General features: G+C 47.7%; 2 protein-coding genes across 7 annotated transcripts in view; one reads left to right on the forward strand and one right to left on the reverse strand.

The window, feature by feature from the left end:
- Positions 1-3750, forward strand: part of LOC116426975 (cell adhesion molecule 1-like) — a 79092-nt gene extending 75342 nt beyond the window's left edge. Inside the window, exon 9 of the mRNA XM_031976753.2 lies at positions 1137-3750. Coding sequence (XP_031832613.1) covers positions 1137-1222 — 86 coding nt within the window. The 3' untranslated portion in view covers positions 1223-3750. The remainder of the gene's footprint in view (positions 1-1136) is intronic.
- The window catches only part of zuc (Mitochondrial cardiolipin hydrolase zuc), a 122212-nt gene that overhangs the window by 46841 nt on the left and 64038 nt on the right, over positions 1-11333 (reverse strand). The gene's annotated exons all lie outside the window — the stretch shown is intronic.

Below are 11333 nucleotides of genomic sequence, written 5' to 3' on the forward strand. Positions count from 1 at the left end.
TTACGGAAGAGAATAAGGAATTCGATTTTGTAAATTTTACTTTGGATTCGTGTTATACATATCTAAAATTTTACATGATTAATCAATAAATTACAACGCGCGACTATTAGAGTAACGTCCGTAAAGTCGGTTAGTTCGCGGTGAAACTATTGCCTCCGCGTCGGAACAGTCTCGCGCGGTGACAGCGCATTCACGAGTCAGGCCGTAGCGGAAAGGTTAAAACGCGGCCCGATTGGGAAAGCGGGACGAGGGACGGAGCGCCCTGGCGAAATTACTCTTAACGATCCTCGATTTTCTCGTTAGCCGGAGTCGTTTTGTAGACTCGCTGCTCCTCCCTGCGTCCCGATCGTCAAGACGTTCGTCGGGGCTCGTCGCGTGTACGAAGTTTCACCGGGTTATCGACGCTCGCGACGTCGCGTCGCTTTCACGGCCGACTAGCGGCGCGGATCGGGGATGAACGTCGCTCAACATCGAACGGAGAGCAAAGTTATCGGGGCGACGAGCCGCGAACTTCGCGCGCGACGCTTCAAAGCTGTGAACTGCGGAAGCTGCCCGATCTCGGCAGTTTTTCGCGTGCTCCCTCGTTTTCTTCGTACCGAGGGCTTTATAATTTTGGAATCTAGAATCTTTCGACTGTGAACCAGTCACTTGATTTATTATATTTATATATGGTCGATGGTTGTGGAGTTATATGGCGTATCCACGTTTCAAGCACTGGATTCAAGCTTCGAATTTTAATGGAGCTCGTTCTGTGGATGCGGAGTTTACGAAGTATCGAGGGTATAAACGATAAAACAGAATTGTGCGATCATGTTTGGACAATGTGAATTTGCAAGGAGTAATCTATAGTCTCGACCTTAATCCTCCGGTTTTAGTGTTCTTTAGGTTATTGCCTGGATCTAGTTGATCTAGTTGATTCTCCACTTAATTGCTAGTACTTGTATCCTCATGCAATTCCATCAATCTCCTCCGCTTCTAATCCCACAGACTCACTCTAACATATGAATCCCCAATTACACGAAGGTAGAGCCTGTAACTGGCCACTAATGTATCAATTCCACGAAAGAACTCCTCGGGGAACGTAAAAACCGTGAGATCCTCGTTCCCCTGACGTGAATCGCCTTTGCCTGTTCCAGTGGAGGGTCACGCGAGCATGGCGTCGCCGTCGGTGTGTCTAACGGTGGCGAGCGCGTTGCTGTTGCGGCTGCTGACGCCCGTTTAGAGAATCCGTCGGTGGAACAGCGGATCGGCCGGTCAATTCGACGACAATTCACCAGCAGCTGAGGCGACGACGCGACCCGGCGAACGAAAGGAGAAGAGGATCCGCGAGCGGACAGCCGTCGTATAAACTCGCGTTCGCCGTTCACCGTTCCCCGGCGGGCGAACGATCGCGGCGACTCACGATCGATGGCCGGTTCAACGTTCGCGGATTATCGGGCCGTTGCTGGAAAACACGATTTACGAGACTGTAATCCGATTAATCTCGCGAAACTCCCGACTCCCGCGCGCCCGCGGGCCCGGGGCGCCGTTATTCCGTCGAAAGCCGGGGACGGGATGAACGACAAGGAAAACACTGCTGCACGGACGGCCCTCTCGGCCGCAGAAACACGACGACACGCCGGACACGCGCGTCGCTGGTGCTCGTCGGGAAGACGCGTCGCGTTGGCTCGGTGGCAGAAGGAAACGAGGAATGAAGAGCTAGGCGTCCCGATGTTCCGCCGCGTATCCCGCCGTGTTCGCTCGCAAATTACGCGCACCCGCGCACCACGCAACGCTCTGCGTATGGTGTGCATTGTACATTGACGGGAAGAAGGTACTCGAGATGGAGCGGGGGTGGGAAGAGTCTACCGTGGTTTGTTTCAGTATTACGCGATCGGATTAATGTAAACGACGTGCTCGAAGGCACGAAGCGTTTTCGAGACGCGAAACTATTTGCAGTTCATCCAGAGATTGTTCCTCGTCGAGTGGATACTCCATTGACGATAAGTTTGACGACGTCGAATAGTCTAAACACAATCTTCACTCGTGACGAACGATCTCTCGAGCGACTGTCGACGGTTTCCCTGTCGAACGAACAGCCGGCTTCGTAATGGGCGTGTCCTTTTCACTCCGACGACTGTAGTCTCGCCGTGGACTATACTCGACGCAGCGAAGGTAAACAAAGGCACACGATAACAGACTTAGGTGCGACAGATACCTTCCAAGTGGCTTCTTTTCGTCAACGCGCCATACGCGTAACCCGTTTACGGCTTCGAAGCTTCCACTGTCCCGTGATCGGAACTTACGGAGAAAAGAAAGAAAGAAAGAAAGAAAACGTCGCGCCTGTGCACCTTCTCGCGCCGCCCACTCTCTCGTAGCCTCGTAGTCGCCAGGAACCACCGAACGACCGACAAACCGACAGACGAAACCGACAGCGGGAAGAAAGGGGGCCGATCTGTCGGCCGCGCACCGCCACCGATCACTCTTCACCTCTCTGAACCCCTCGAACGCCCTGCCCCCGACCACCTCACCCACACCCGCCAGTCCCTTCGCGCCGCGGGGAATCGCGTACCGCGTGCGTGCGTCACCCACGCAACTTGTATGTATGTATGTGTGTGCGGGCAAGTTCTGTATACTTGTATATACCTGAGACGCGCGTATACCCGGCGTTATCTTGCGTACCTTACCGGATAGAGAAGAGATACGAGGATTCCGTGATCGCGCCGATATGCGATACTTTATCGCGCTTTCCGTAGCATAGACAACGACCGGTGGGCCAGTGATTATTCGGACCCTGGCCGTCGTCCCCTTTGGGCTGACGGAATCCAGGTTGACGGGGTGAACCGATGACAGGAACGGGGAGGTACTGTGGAGGTTTAACGTCAGCCGAGTTGACCTTTCGTTCAGAAGTGAAGAGTACGAGGACTCGACCTCGCGACGACCTGGGCGCACAGTGCAGTTAATGGACGTTTCTGGAGAAAATATTAATTATTTAAAGAATATGAATGATACAACGAAAAGCTTCGGAAGTTGTAAGATATAGGGATATGGTGATCTTTTCTTACGTTACAGGGATATTGAGGTCTTTCTGACATAAGGTATTTTACGTTTCGATTCCAACGTTGCGTAAATAGAGGAATGGATTTGCAGAGAATTGTTATTTTTGAAATGGAGGTCATTTTGTATAGAACTTAGCAACACATTGGTAACCTTCGTTGGGATTTTAGATAAACTATGCGTTCGAAAGCTGAGCGTTCCGTCTCCTCACTACTGTTCACTTTTGAACCAACTGTCAACTTGGCTGACGCGATACCCCAGTATTCGGTGAACGCGAGGAAAGCTGAGGTTTTGGTATTTGTACTTCTAAAGGAAGAACGAAACGATAGCAATGAAAGGAAAAAAGAAACTCTTCGACGCTGTGAAAAGGATTAATCAACCCGAAATTCGATTAATTTCAAAAGTCCCGTTCCTGCAGAAACAACAGAAACACGCCGATCTCTAAACCTGAAAAACAAAGAGTTGTCGCCCGCAGAAGTCCGATTACAAAGGGGAATATTTAACACGAGATCCAAAGCAGAAATCGCAGTTTGTAAATACAGATACTAAAATCGAACCGCACGCTTCCCTCTCATTCCCGAAAAACCGTCTCTTCCCGTCACCCGTCGCCGCCCGTCGAAATCCGAACGCTCATCGGAAAAGACCGCGTACATGTGTGTATGGCCTAATGTATATATTTCGCATATTTAGTAAATAAATCGTATTTCATTACAAGCGTGTTATTCGATGTGTCCCGAGCCCCCGCATCCCCTGATCCCGGGTTACCCGAGCGCGACCCGGACCGCACAGCGCACAGCACTCGTCCCGAAGATACGTCGATTTCGTTCCGGCCCGTTTGAAAGAGTGATGAGCGGCTGGAATCGATCGGGGTGAACGTTTCTCCGCAGAGCGGGCAGGATCTATTCCGGTCTGGCTGGTTCCGTCGGTTTACCGGTTCACCGCGTCTTCCAGCGGTCGGAAAAGAATTAATTAACGGTCGTTCGTGCCACGGGACAATAGGAGGCGAAGGCTCGTCCGACGAGAGCAACCCTTAGCTCGTTACGAGGGAAATTCTAGACCGAATAAACGGTCGGTCGACGCGGACAGCAGTCCCGGAAGCCGATCGATGCTAATGCCGCGTGCCAGACCAGACACGGACCACGGGTATCCTTTGAATATGTATCGATGCCGGTTTCGTTTCGTTCGATAGACCGGGATCGCGCGTCTCGAAGAAACGCTGGGAAATTGTACGAAAACCGTCGGGTTCCCACGAACTCCGGGAACGCCGACATTGTTCGGACACTGTATACTTCGTCAGCGACGTGGATACTCGTGGACGGTTTGCAGATGTTGCGGTTGTATCGGAGAACTAATATTTGACACCAGGAACCGAGTTGCTATTGATTTTCTTTGTAGCTGGATGATCCTGCGAGCTTAGAGATTAGGCTCGACAGATTTTTCTTAATTTGATTGGAGAGTACTTTTATAGGTGTCCCGTTTGAACTGTTATATTAATACAGTAAAATTTTGCCCTATTTTACTAGAACTTTAACCCCTTGCCCTACAATAACGAGTGAGACTCGTGGTAAAGATTTTCAACATGATTCAACAAATATCTATATTGCTCAGTTCATTTGAATTGAAAGTAAATATTATTCCACTCTAAACAACTATTATACTTGAAAGGAATTATAGGCATAACATATGCTTCGAATTTTTCTATTTTTCAAATAAATTATTAATGACAAAGTAGGCGCATCGATCAGAGTTGAGAAAGAAATCATAGGCCAAGGGGTTAATCAGTTCCCATTGTTCGCGAGCGCGTCCGCGACGAGATTAGTCGTTCTGTTTTCGACTTTGCGTTTCACGCTCGGACCCTACGACCTTTTACAGTGATAAGGGTGTTGAACTGGTTTTTTGTTTCACGGAAAAAATATGATTTCACACTGAAAAGTACAATGTTGAAGTAAAACAGTGATTCTAACGATTTCATCAACACAGAGGTTGACTTTGGATGCTTGTTTCTATGTTTGTTGTTGAGACTGGTTGTTGATTACGCGAACCGATGTTAACTGACGCTTAAGAAAAAAAGTCGTCATATTTATAGGAAAAAGGAGCATCTACCGAGCGGCCAATCAGTGCGACGGTGAGTGTCCTACTGTCATTTTCGGGCGCGTAACATATTGTACCTGTTGTACTCATAAATGTATAATAAATATATATTCTCAACGAACCTAAATACATCCCTCTAAAGACATTTTCAATAAAACGATTTTAAAATTGAAATAAAAGCTGCTAATAGAATAAAATGAAGGTTGATCCAAAACCCCCATCGCCTAACTCCGCTTCCAACGCATCGCTGAAGGACCTCGGACAGCTGTCGTGCACGTCCAACCTCGCTGAACGATTACAACGACAGCCGAGTCTCAGGGACTGCTTCTAATAAATATGACCCGGCGAGATCGCCTCTTCCTCCCCGGACATTGTCCTCGCAGATATTCGAGCGACGCGAATCCTCGGTATTCCTGGCTCGTTTACCAACTATCCACCGGGGCCGCACTCACCCCCGCCGGCAGTCTAGAGAGAGCACGGCTTTATTAAAATTATTATAATCGCGTGGCCCCGGAGATCGTGAAAGCGGCGACCTAATAAATCCTCCGTTTCGATCGAAATTGAATTGAAAATTTGAAATTGAATTTCGAGTTGATCGATATTCCGGTCGCGGGCCGCGTCGCCACCCCTTTAATTAACTTCCCTCGACGCGCGGACCGACACCCGGAGAGGACCCGGCCGTCTTTGTCTATCCCGTCGTCGGCCGTCACCCCGTCGTCGCGTGTTTCTTGCGGGAACAACGTAATTCGGCGAATTCGCGCGTCGAAGCCGAAGGATGGGAGTGAATTTTTTCGGAGCGACGGCCACGGACGTCGCGCCGGAAGATTGTGGTCGTTTATTTCGGCGGAGGGAGGAATTCGTACCTCACGGGAGGAGTAACAAGTTCGACGGGAATCATCGATACCGTTAAAAGTTTCAGCCGAGCGTGGATCGTGCGCCCGAGGACTCGCGCGATCGTTCACCGTCCCATCCGGTAATTTCTTCCGTTTCTCGCCGCATCCGGAATTATAAAATGTTAAACAGTCCTCTGGACCGGCCGCGGCAACCCGAACCGGACTATCGATCGGATCGAGAACGCGCAGTGACGCGGGAATCTCGATCACTTATTTAATATTTTAATTGCGAACGGATCGATCGACGTCCCCGTCGACCCGGACGCGGACGGGTTCTTCCGTGAGATTTTCGGGATCGATCCTTGCGAGACGGCGTATCCCTCGGATCGCGCGCGACGATTGGAAATCAATGACGTTTATTAATAGGATATTCGCCGACAATGGGAACTCTCGTGAATATTGCAGGTTATGGATTCTTAATGCGATCTGCCAATTACTTCTACGTTTATTTTCCATTTTCCAGTCGGCATGGATGGATGGTATTTCAACGGTAACGGCTGCTAGATAGGACTATTTCCAGCGCTTCCATCGTGAAAAACAATTACCCAAGAACGTTCATCTGGCCGTGGAAAGTTTGCGAATCTCCCAGTAGCACGCTACGCGGGGGAAGCCGGTAAACAGTCATCCGGCAGGCGAGGCGTCAATAAATCATCGAATAATCGAAAGTTCGTCTTTCGCTTAATTTCCGCGCGAGACTCGCGCTTCCCGCGTCCTCGACACCGTCGCGGAACACCTTGAAATCCCGGGATCGAACGCGTATTTTTGTGGGCGGACGGCCGTGCCGTTTCCTGTAAAATAAATTGCCGCGCTCGCGATTATTAACAACGCGTATCGATCGCGAGATGAATTAATAAACCGGCGGAGTGCCGGTGTCCGCGGTCTCGTCGTCGCCGGGCCGCGGGCGAAAATGCAATATTAGCGGCGTCTATTTATGCGCCGCGTTTCCGCGAGGCGACGCGCGACAAATCCGGCCCGCAAACACCGCCGCGATGGAAGATGACGGGGCCGACGCAATTTCATGGTAAAAGAGAGCGGCTCTGAAAGATTACGCGTCGAAGCGGCCGGTTTCGAGCGTGCATGAGCCCGTGACGAGTAACCGTCTCCGTTGGTTCTCGCGAGACACTCCGCCATTGAATTGCGGCGTGCTGCAGTTTCGACGCGTTGTAGACCCAATTTTCGTGACACTGAAGTAACATTATCGAAGTAACGCTCTTGGAAAGAATGGAAGATGCTTTGAACAATCATGGCAGTAATTTAACGCATACTTGAGACGATCCGTGTTTCATGTTTTCTGCAGAGAGTAAATTACGTGTTTTCGTAATATTGTAACGGTATAATGTACGGGAAGTGAAGATTTGTCTTATTTATTATTTGTATCTCGTAGAGACGATATGCTTAATAAAATATAAACTATTACTAGTAGTTGATTGCTTATTTTCCAGAAATCAGAGGACAATGTATTGCAAAGAGAAATAGAATTCTTCATCACTTGATTATATATTAACCCCTTATCCTACAACGAGTGAGACTCGTGGTGATTTTCAACGTGATTCAACAAATATATATATTACTCAGTTTATTCGAATAGTATAATCAACTATTATACTTAAAAGGAAACATAGGCCTAACATATGCTTAGAATTTTTCTATTTCTCCAATAAATTATCAATGACAAAGTGGCCGTATCGATCGGAGTAAAAGAAACCATAAGCCAAAGGGTTAATCACTATAAACAAAGATACCCAAACAAATTTCCACATCCCACAATATCCTATGAACAACGTCAACCTCAGAAAGAGCTTGAAATCGTAAAGACTCACATTCGAATGATCATCGCCCCGAATATGCATCTATCATCAATACAAATCCACAGGCCCGAGATCGCAGCATCTTATCAGCGATGCATTATACCTCGGCGCGTCGCATCGATCACTGGAATCACGCTTACAGCCACCTTATCCAATCGATCGTCACGAAATTTTCATTCGCGGTCCGTTTACACGGAAATATTCAAGCGGCGCGATGCACCCGGGAAGATAGCGCGCGAAAGCGGGTCGACAGCGGAAGATGCACCGCGGCTCGCGGCCCGCTCTCTCCCGCCTGTCCCATTCGTTGATGCAGCGCGGCCGGGCTTGAATATTTCGCGAGCGAGGCACCGAGGGAGATTTCGATCGAGAGAGGTCGAAGGAGCGCGCGCGGGCGGCGGTGCTACGTATCCACGTATTCAACCGGGCCCGAACGAACTCGCGGGGGCTAAGCGAGAGCGCAAATATTGATTTTCAATTACGGCATTCGTGACTTCGCGCAATGTCCCTGTAGGAGCGCGGGCTGCCTCGGCAGCCTTGGCATAAAATAAACCGCAATATCAAGGTCCATCTCGATGCACCGCGGCCCGCGATCGATCCCGAGCGTCCTGGCTGCCTAACCCGACCACTCGCTTGCTCGCTCGCTCGCACTATCCCTGGGTTCACGCGATCCTTCGAGGACGCGTCGTAGAAATTTATTTATCCGACTCCGCCGGGAAACGGACGGGACGGAAGATGCACGATCGCACGTTCCTTACTCTCACGGAGAAGAGGAAGACGAACGGCGGCAATTAGAAGGACGCGCGCGGTCTGGCCTCGATCTTTGCTGATCCTCGATCGAGGGCGGTTCTTCGAGGCAAACGGGGATCAAGGTTTTCGGGGGACAGTCTTGTGGGAGAGTCTAGCAAGGTTTTCTAGGATTGAGTATCGATCTTGTTATTTTGTGGAAGAAGTTACGTGGAACTGTCTATAGATCGGTGTTTAGAATGTTGTAGGTTTCAAAGTAGGTTTCTAGTGGCGTGTTGGAGATATGTAAGAGGAAGGTTGAATTGAAGTTTCGATTATATAGTATGGTAGAGGAATCTGTAGATGCTAGCTCATAGGTGTAGGAATTTATAGATATAGTGATCTATAGGTATGGAGATCTATGGATAGAGTAACCTAAAGGTACTATATTATATTATATAGTAGATATTATATAGCATAGTAGAGAGATCTGTAGATATTAGCTCATAGGCGTAGTAATTTATAGATATAGTGATCTATAGGTATGGAAATCTATGGATAGAGTAACCTAAAGGTACTATATTATATTATATAGTAGATATTATATAGCATAGTAGAGAGATCTGTAGATATTAGCTCATAGGCGTAGTAATTTATAGATATAGTGATCTATAGGTATGGAAATCTATGGATAGAGTAACCTAAAGATACTATATTATATTATATAGTAGATATTATATAGCATAGTAGAGAGATCTGTAGATATTAGCTCATAGGTGCAGTAGTTTATAGAGATATGTAAGAGAAAGGTTGAATTGAAGTTAAGGGAACGGTCTGTTAACGCAGAATTCTTTGTCTTTGACTGATAGTAGAGATACGAGGGTCGAGGTTTCAGAGGATTGTAAGTGGGGTTGTAAAAATTATGCAGATTGGAAGAGGGATAGTCTAATTACACGTGTACTCGAGTATCCTTGATAAAGGAGCTTTAAATCGAAGCACGTGAAGCTCGGGAAGGGATGGGCCTGATTCGGAAAGCCATCCAAAGAACGATCTCGTCGCGGGATTGCGCGCTGACAAAGGGTCGAAAAAGAAAACGCGGCGAGGGAGGAAAAGCGTGCGCCGCTCGGAATGAAAGAGCTCCAGCTCGGATTTATCGGTGCCAAACAGCGGGTATCGGGCGGAACGGAAGATGGACGAAGACGGGGATGGAAAGGAAAAAAGGAGAAACATTAATTAATTCCCAGTGGCTTGATTGCCGGCGAAAGTTCGAAAGGGGATCCCGATTAACGTTCGATCCCATTAAATTCCCCTCGGTCGGCTATTCCTTGTCCCTCTGCGTGTGTAACCATTCAAATTTCATCGCGCGAAACCGGACCAAAGGAAATCCGGATCGATCCGAACGGAAGTCGCGCCACGATTTTTCCGAAAATAAGGAAAGAGGAGACGCGATCGTCGGGGTACGGGTCCCTGCGGTCCAACAACTATCTCGTCGATCCTCTTAACGCCCATCCAATCTCTTCCCGTAAAATATCTTGGTAAACCGTGTTCGGGAGGAATTCGCAGCCATCTTCCTTGGACGCTCCATCTTGTGCGTTTCTCGCTCTTCGCGGTGGTAACCGTGGCAAAACTCGATACTCCGGCGACTAATTTACGAGCGACACCATTGGCCGAGATGCGCTGAGACCGGGACGCGCGGGATTTATCGGATCCTTGGATCGAGAGAGTTGGGAGAGCGAAGGGACACGTGTGAGGATGCTGCCGCGTTTTCTTGGCTGCTTTGGGTATTTAAACTGAATTATGATGTAACGTGTTACTGGTAATGTTTCGATTATGTAGTATAGAAGAGAGATCTGTAGATATTAGCTCATAGGTGCAGTAGTTGATAGATATAGTGATCTATAGGTATGGAGATCTATGGATAGAGTAACCTAAAGACAAAGTAATACCACTATTAATATTTCGATTATATAGTATAGTAGAGAGATCTGTAGATATTAGATCATAGGAGCAGTAGTTGATAGATATAGTGATCTATAGGTATGGAGATCTATGAATAGAGTAACTTAATGATACAGTAATATCACTATTAATGTTTCGATTATATAGTATAGAAGAGAGATCTGTAGATATTAGATCATAGGTGCAATAGTTAATAGATATAGTCATCTATAGGTATGAAGATCTATGGATAGAGTAATCTGAAGATACAGTAATATCACTATTGATGATTCGATTATATAATATAATAGAGAGATCTGAAAATATTATCTTACAAATACAGTAATTTCTATATACAGTGATCTATACATACAGAGTCCCACAAATACAGTAACCCGCAGATACACTAATCTACAGATACGGAGATCCACATGCACAGCAATCCAGATAAAACGCAAATTCATCTACGCTAGATGCTCAATCAATTACGCTCAATTATAAATAACTGCAGTCCTCGCAATCATCCCGGCCACGTTCCCACAATCAGACCTCAATTCAAAAAATTAATAACGATATTAATAAATACATCCGCCGCGCGTATTTTCCACGCACGCACACGCGTATCGTTTAATCTCTAAAACAAATGAAACAAACAACAATAATATAATTACCGGTTCGCGCGAACGCGCCAGGATATTCGCGCGGCTACGTCGATGACGTTTTCCAATACGTCCGCGGCCGGCTGAGGGATGATCGACGCCGGTGTATTGATCCGGTCGCTGTCGCATCACTCGTTCGCTTCGACAAAAAGAGAGCCAGAGAGAGAGAGAGAGAGAGAGAGAGA

The sequence above is a fragment of the Nomia melanderi genome, chromosome 14 (assembly GCF_051020985.1).
Source record: "Nomia melanderi isolate GNS246 chromosome 14, iyNomMela1, whole genome shotgun sequence".
Lineage (NCBI taxonomy): Eukaryota > Metazoa > Arthropoda > Insecta > Hymenoptera > Halictidae > Nomia > Nomia melanderi.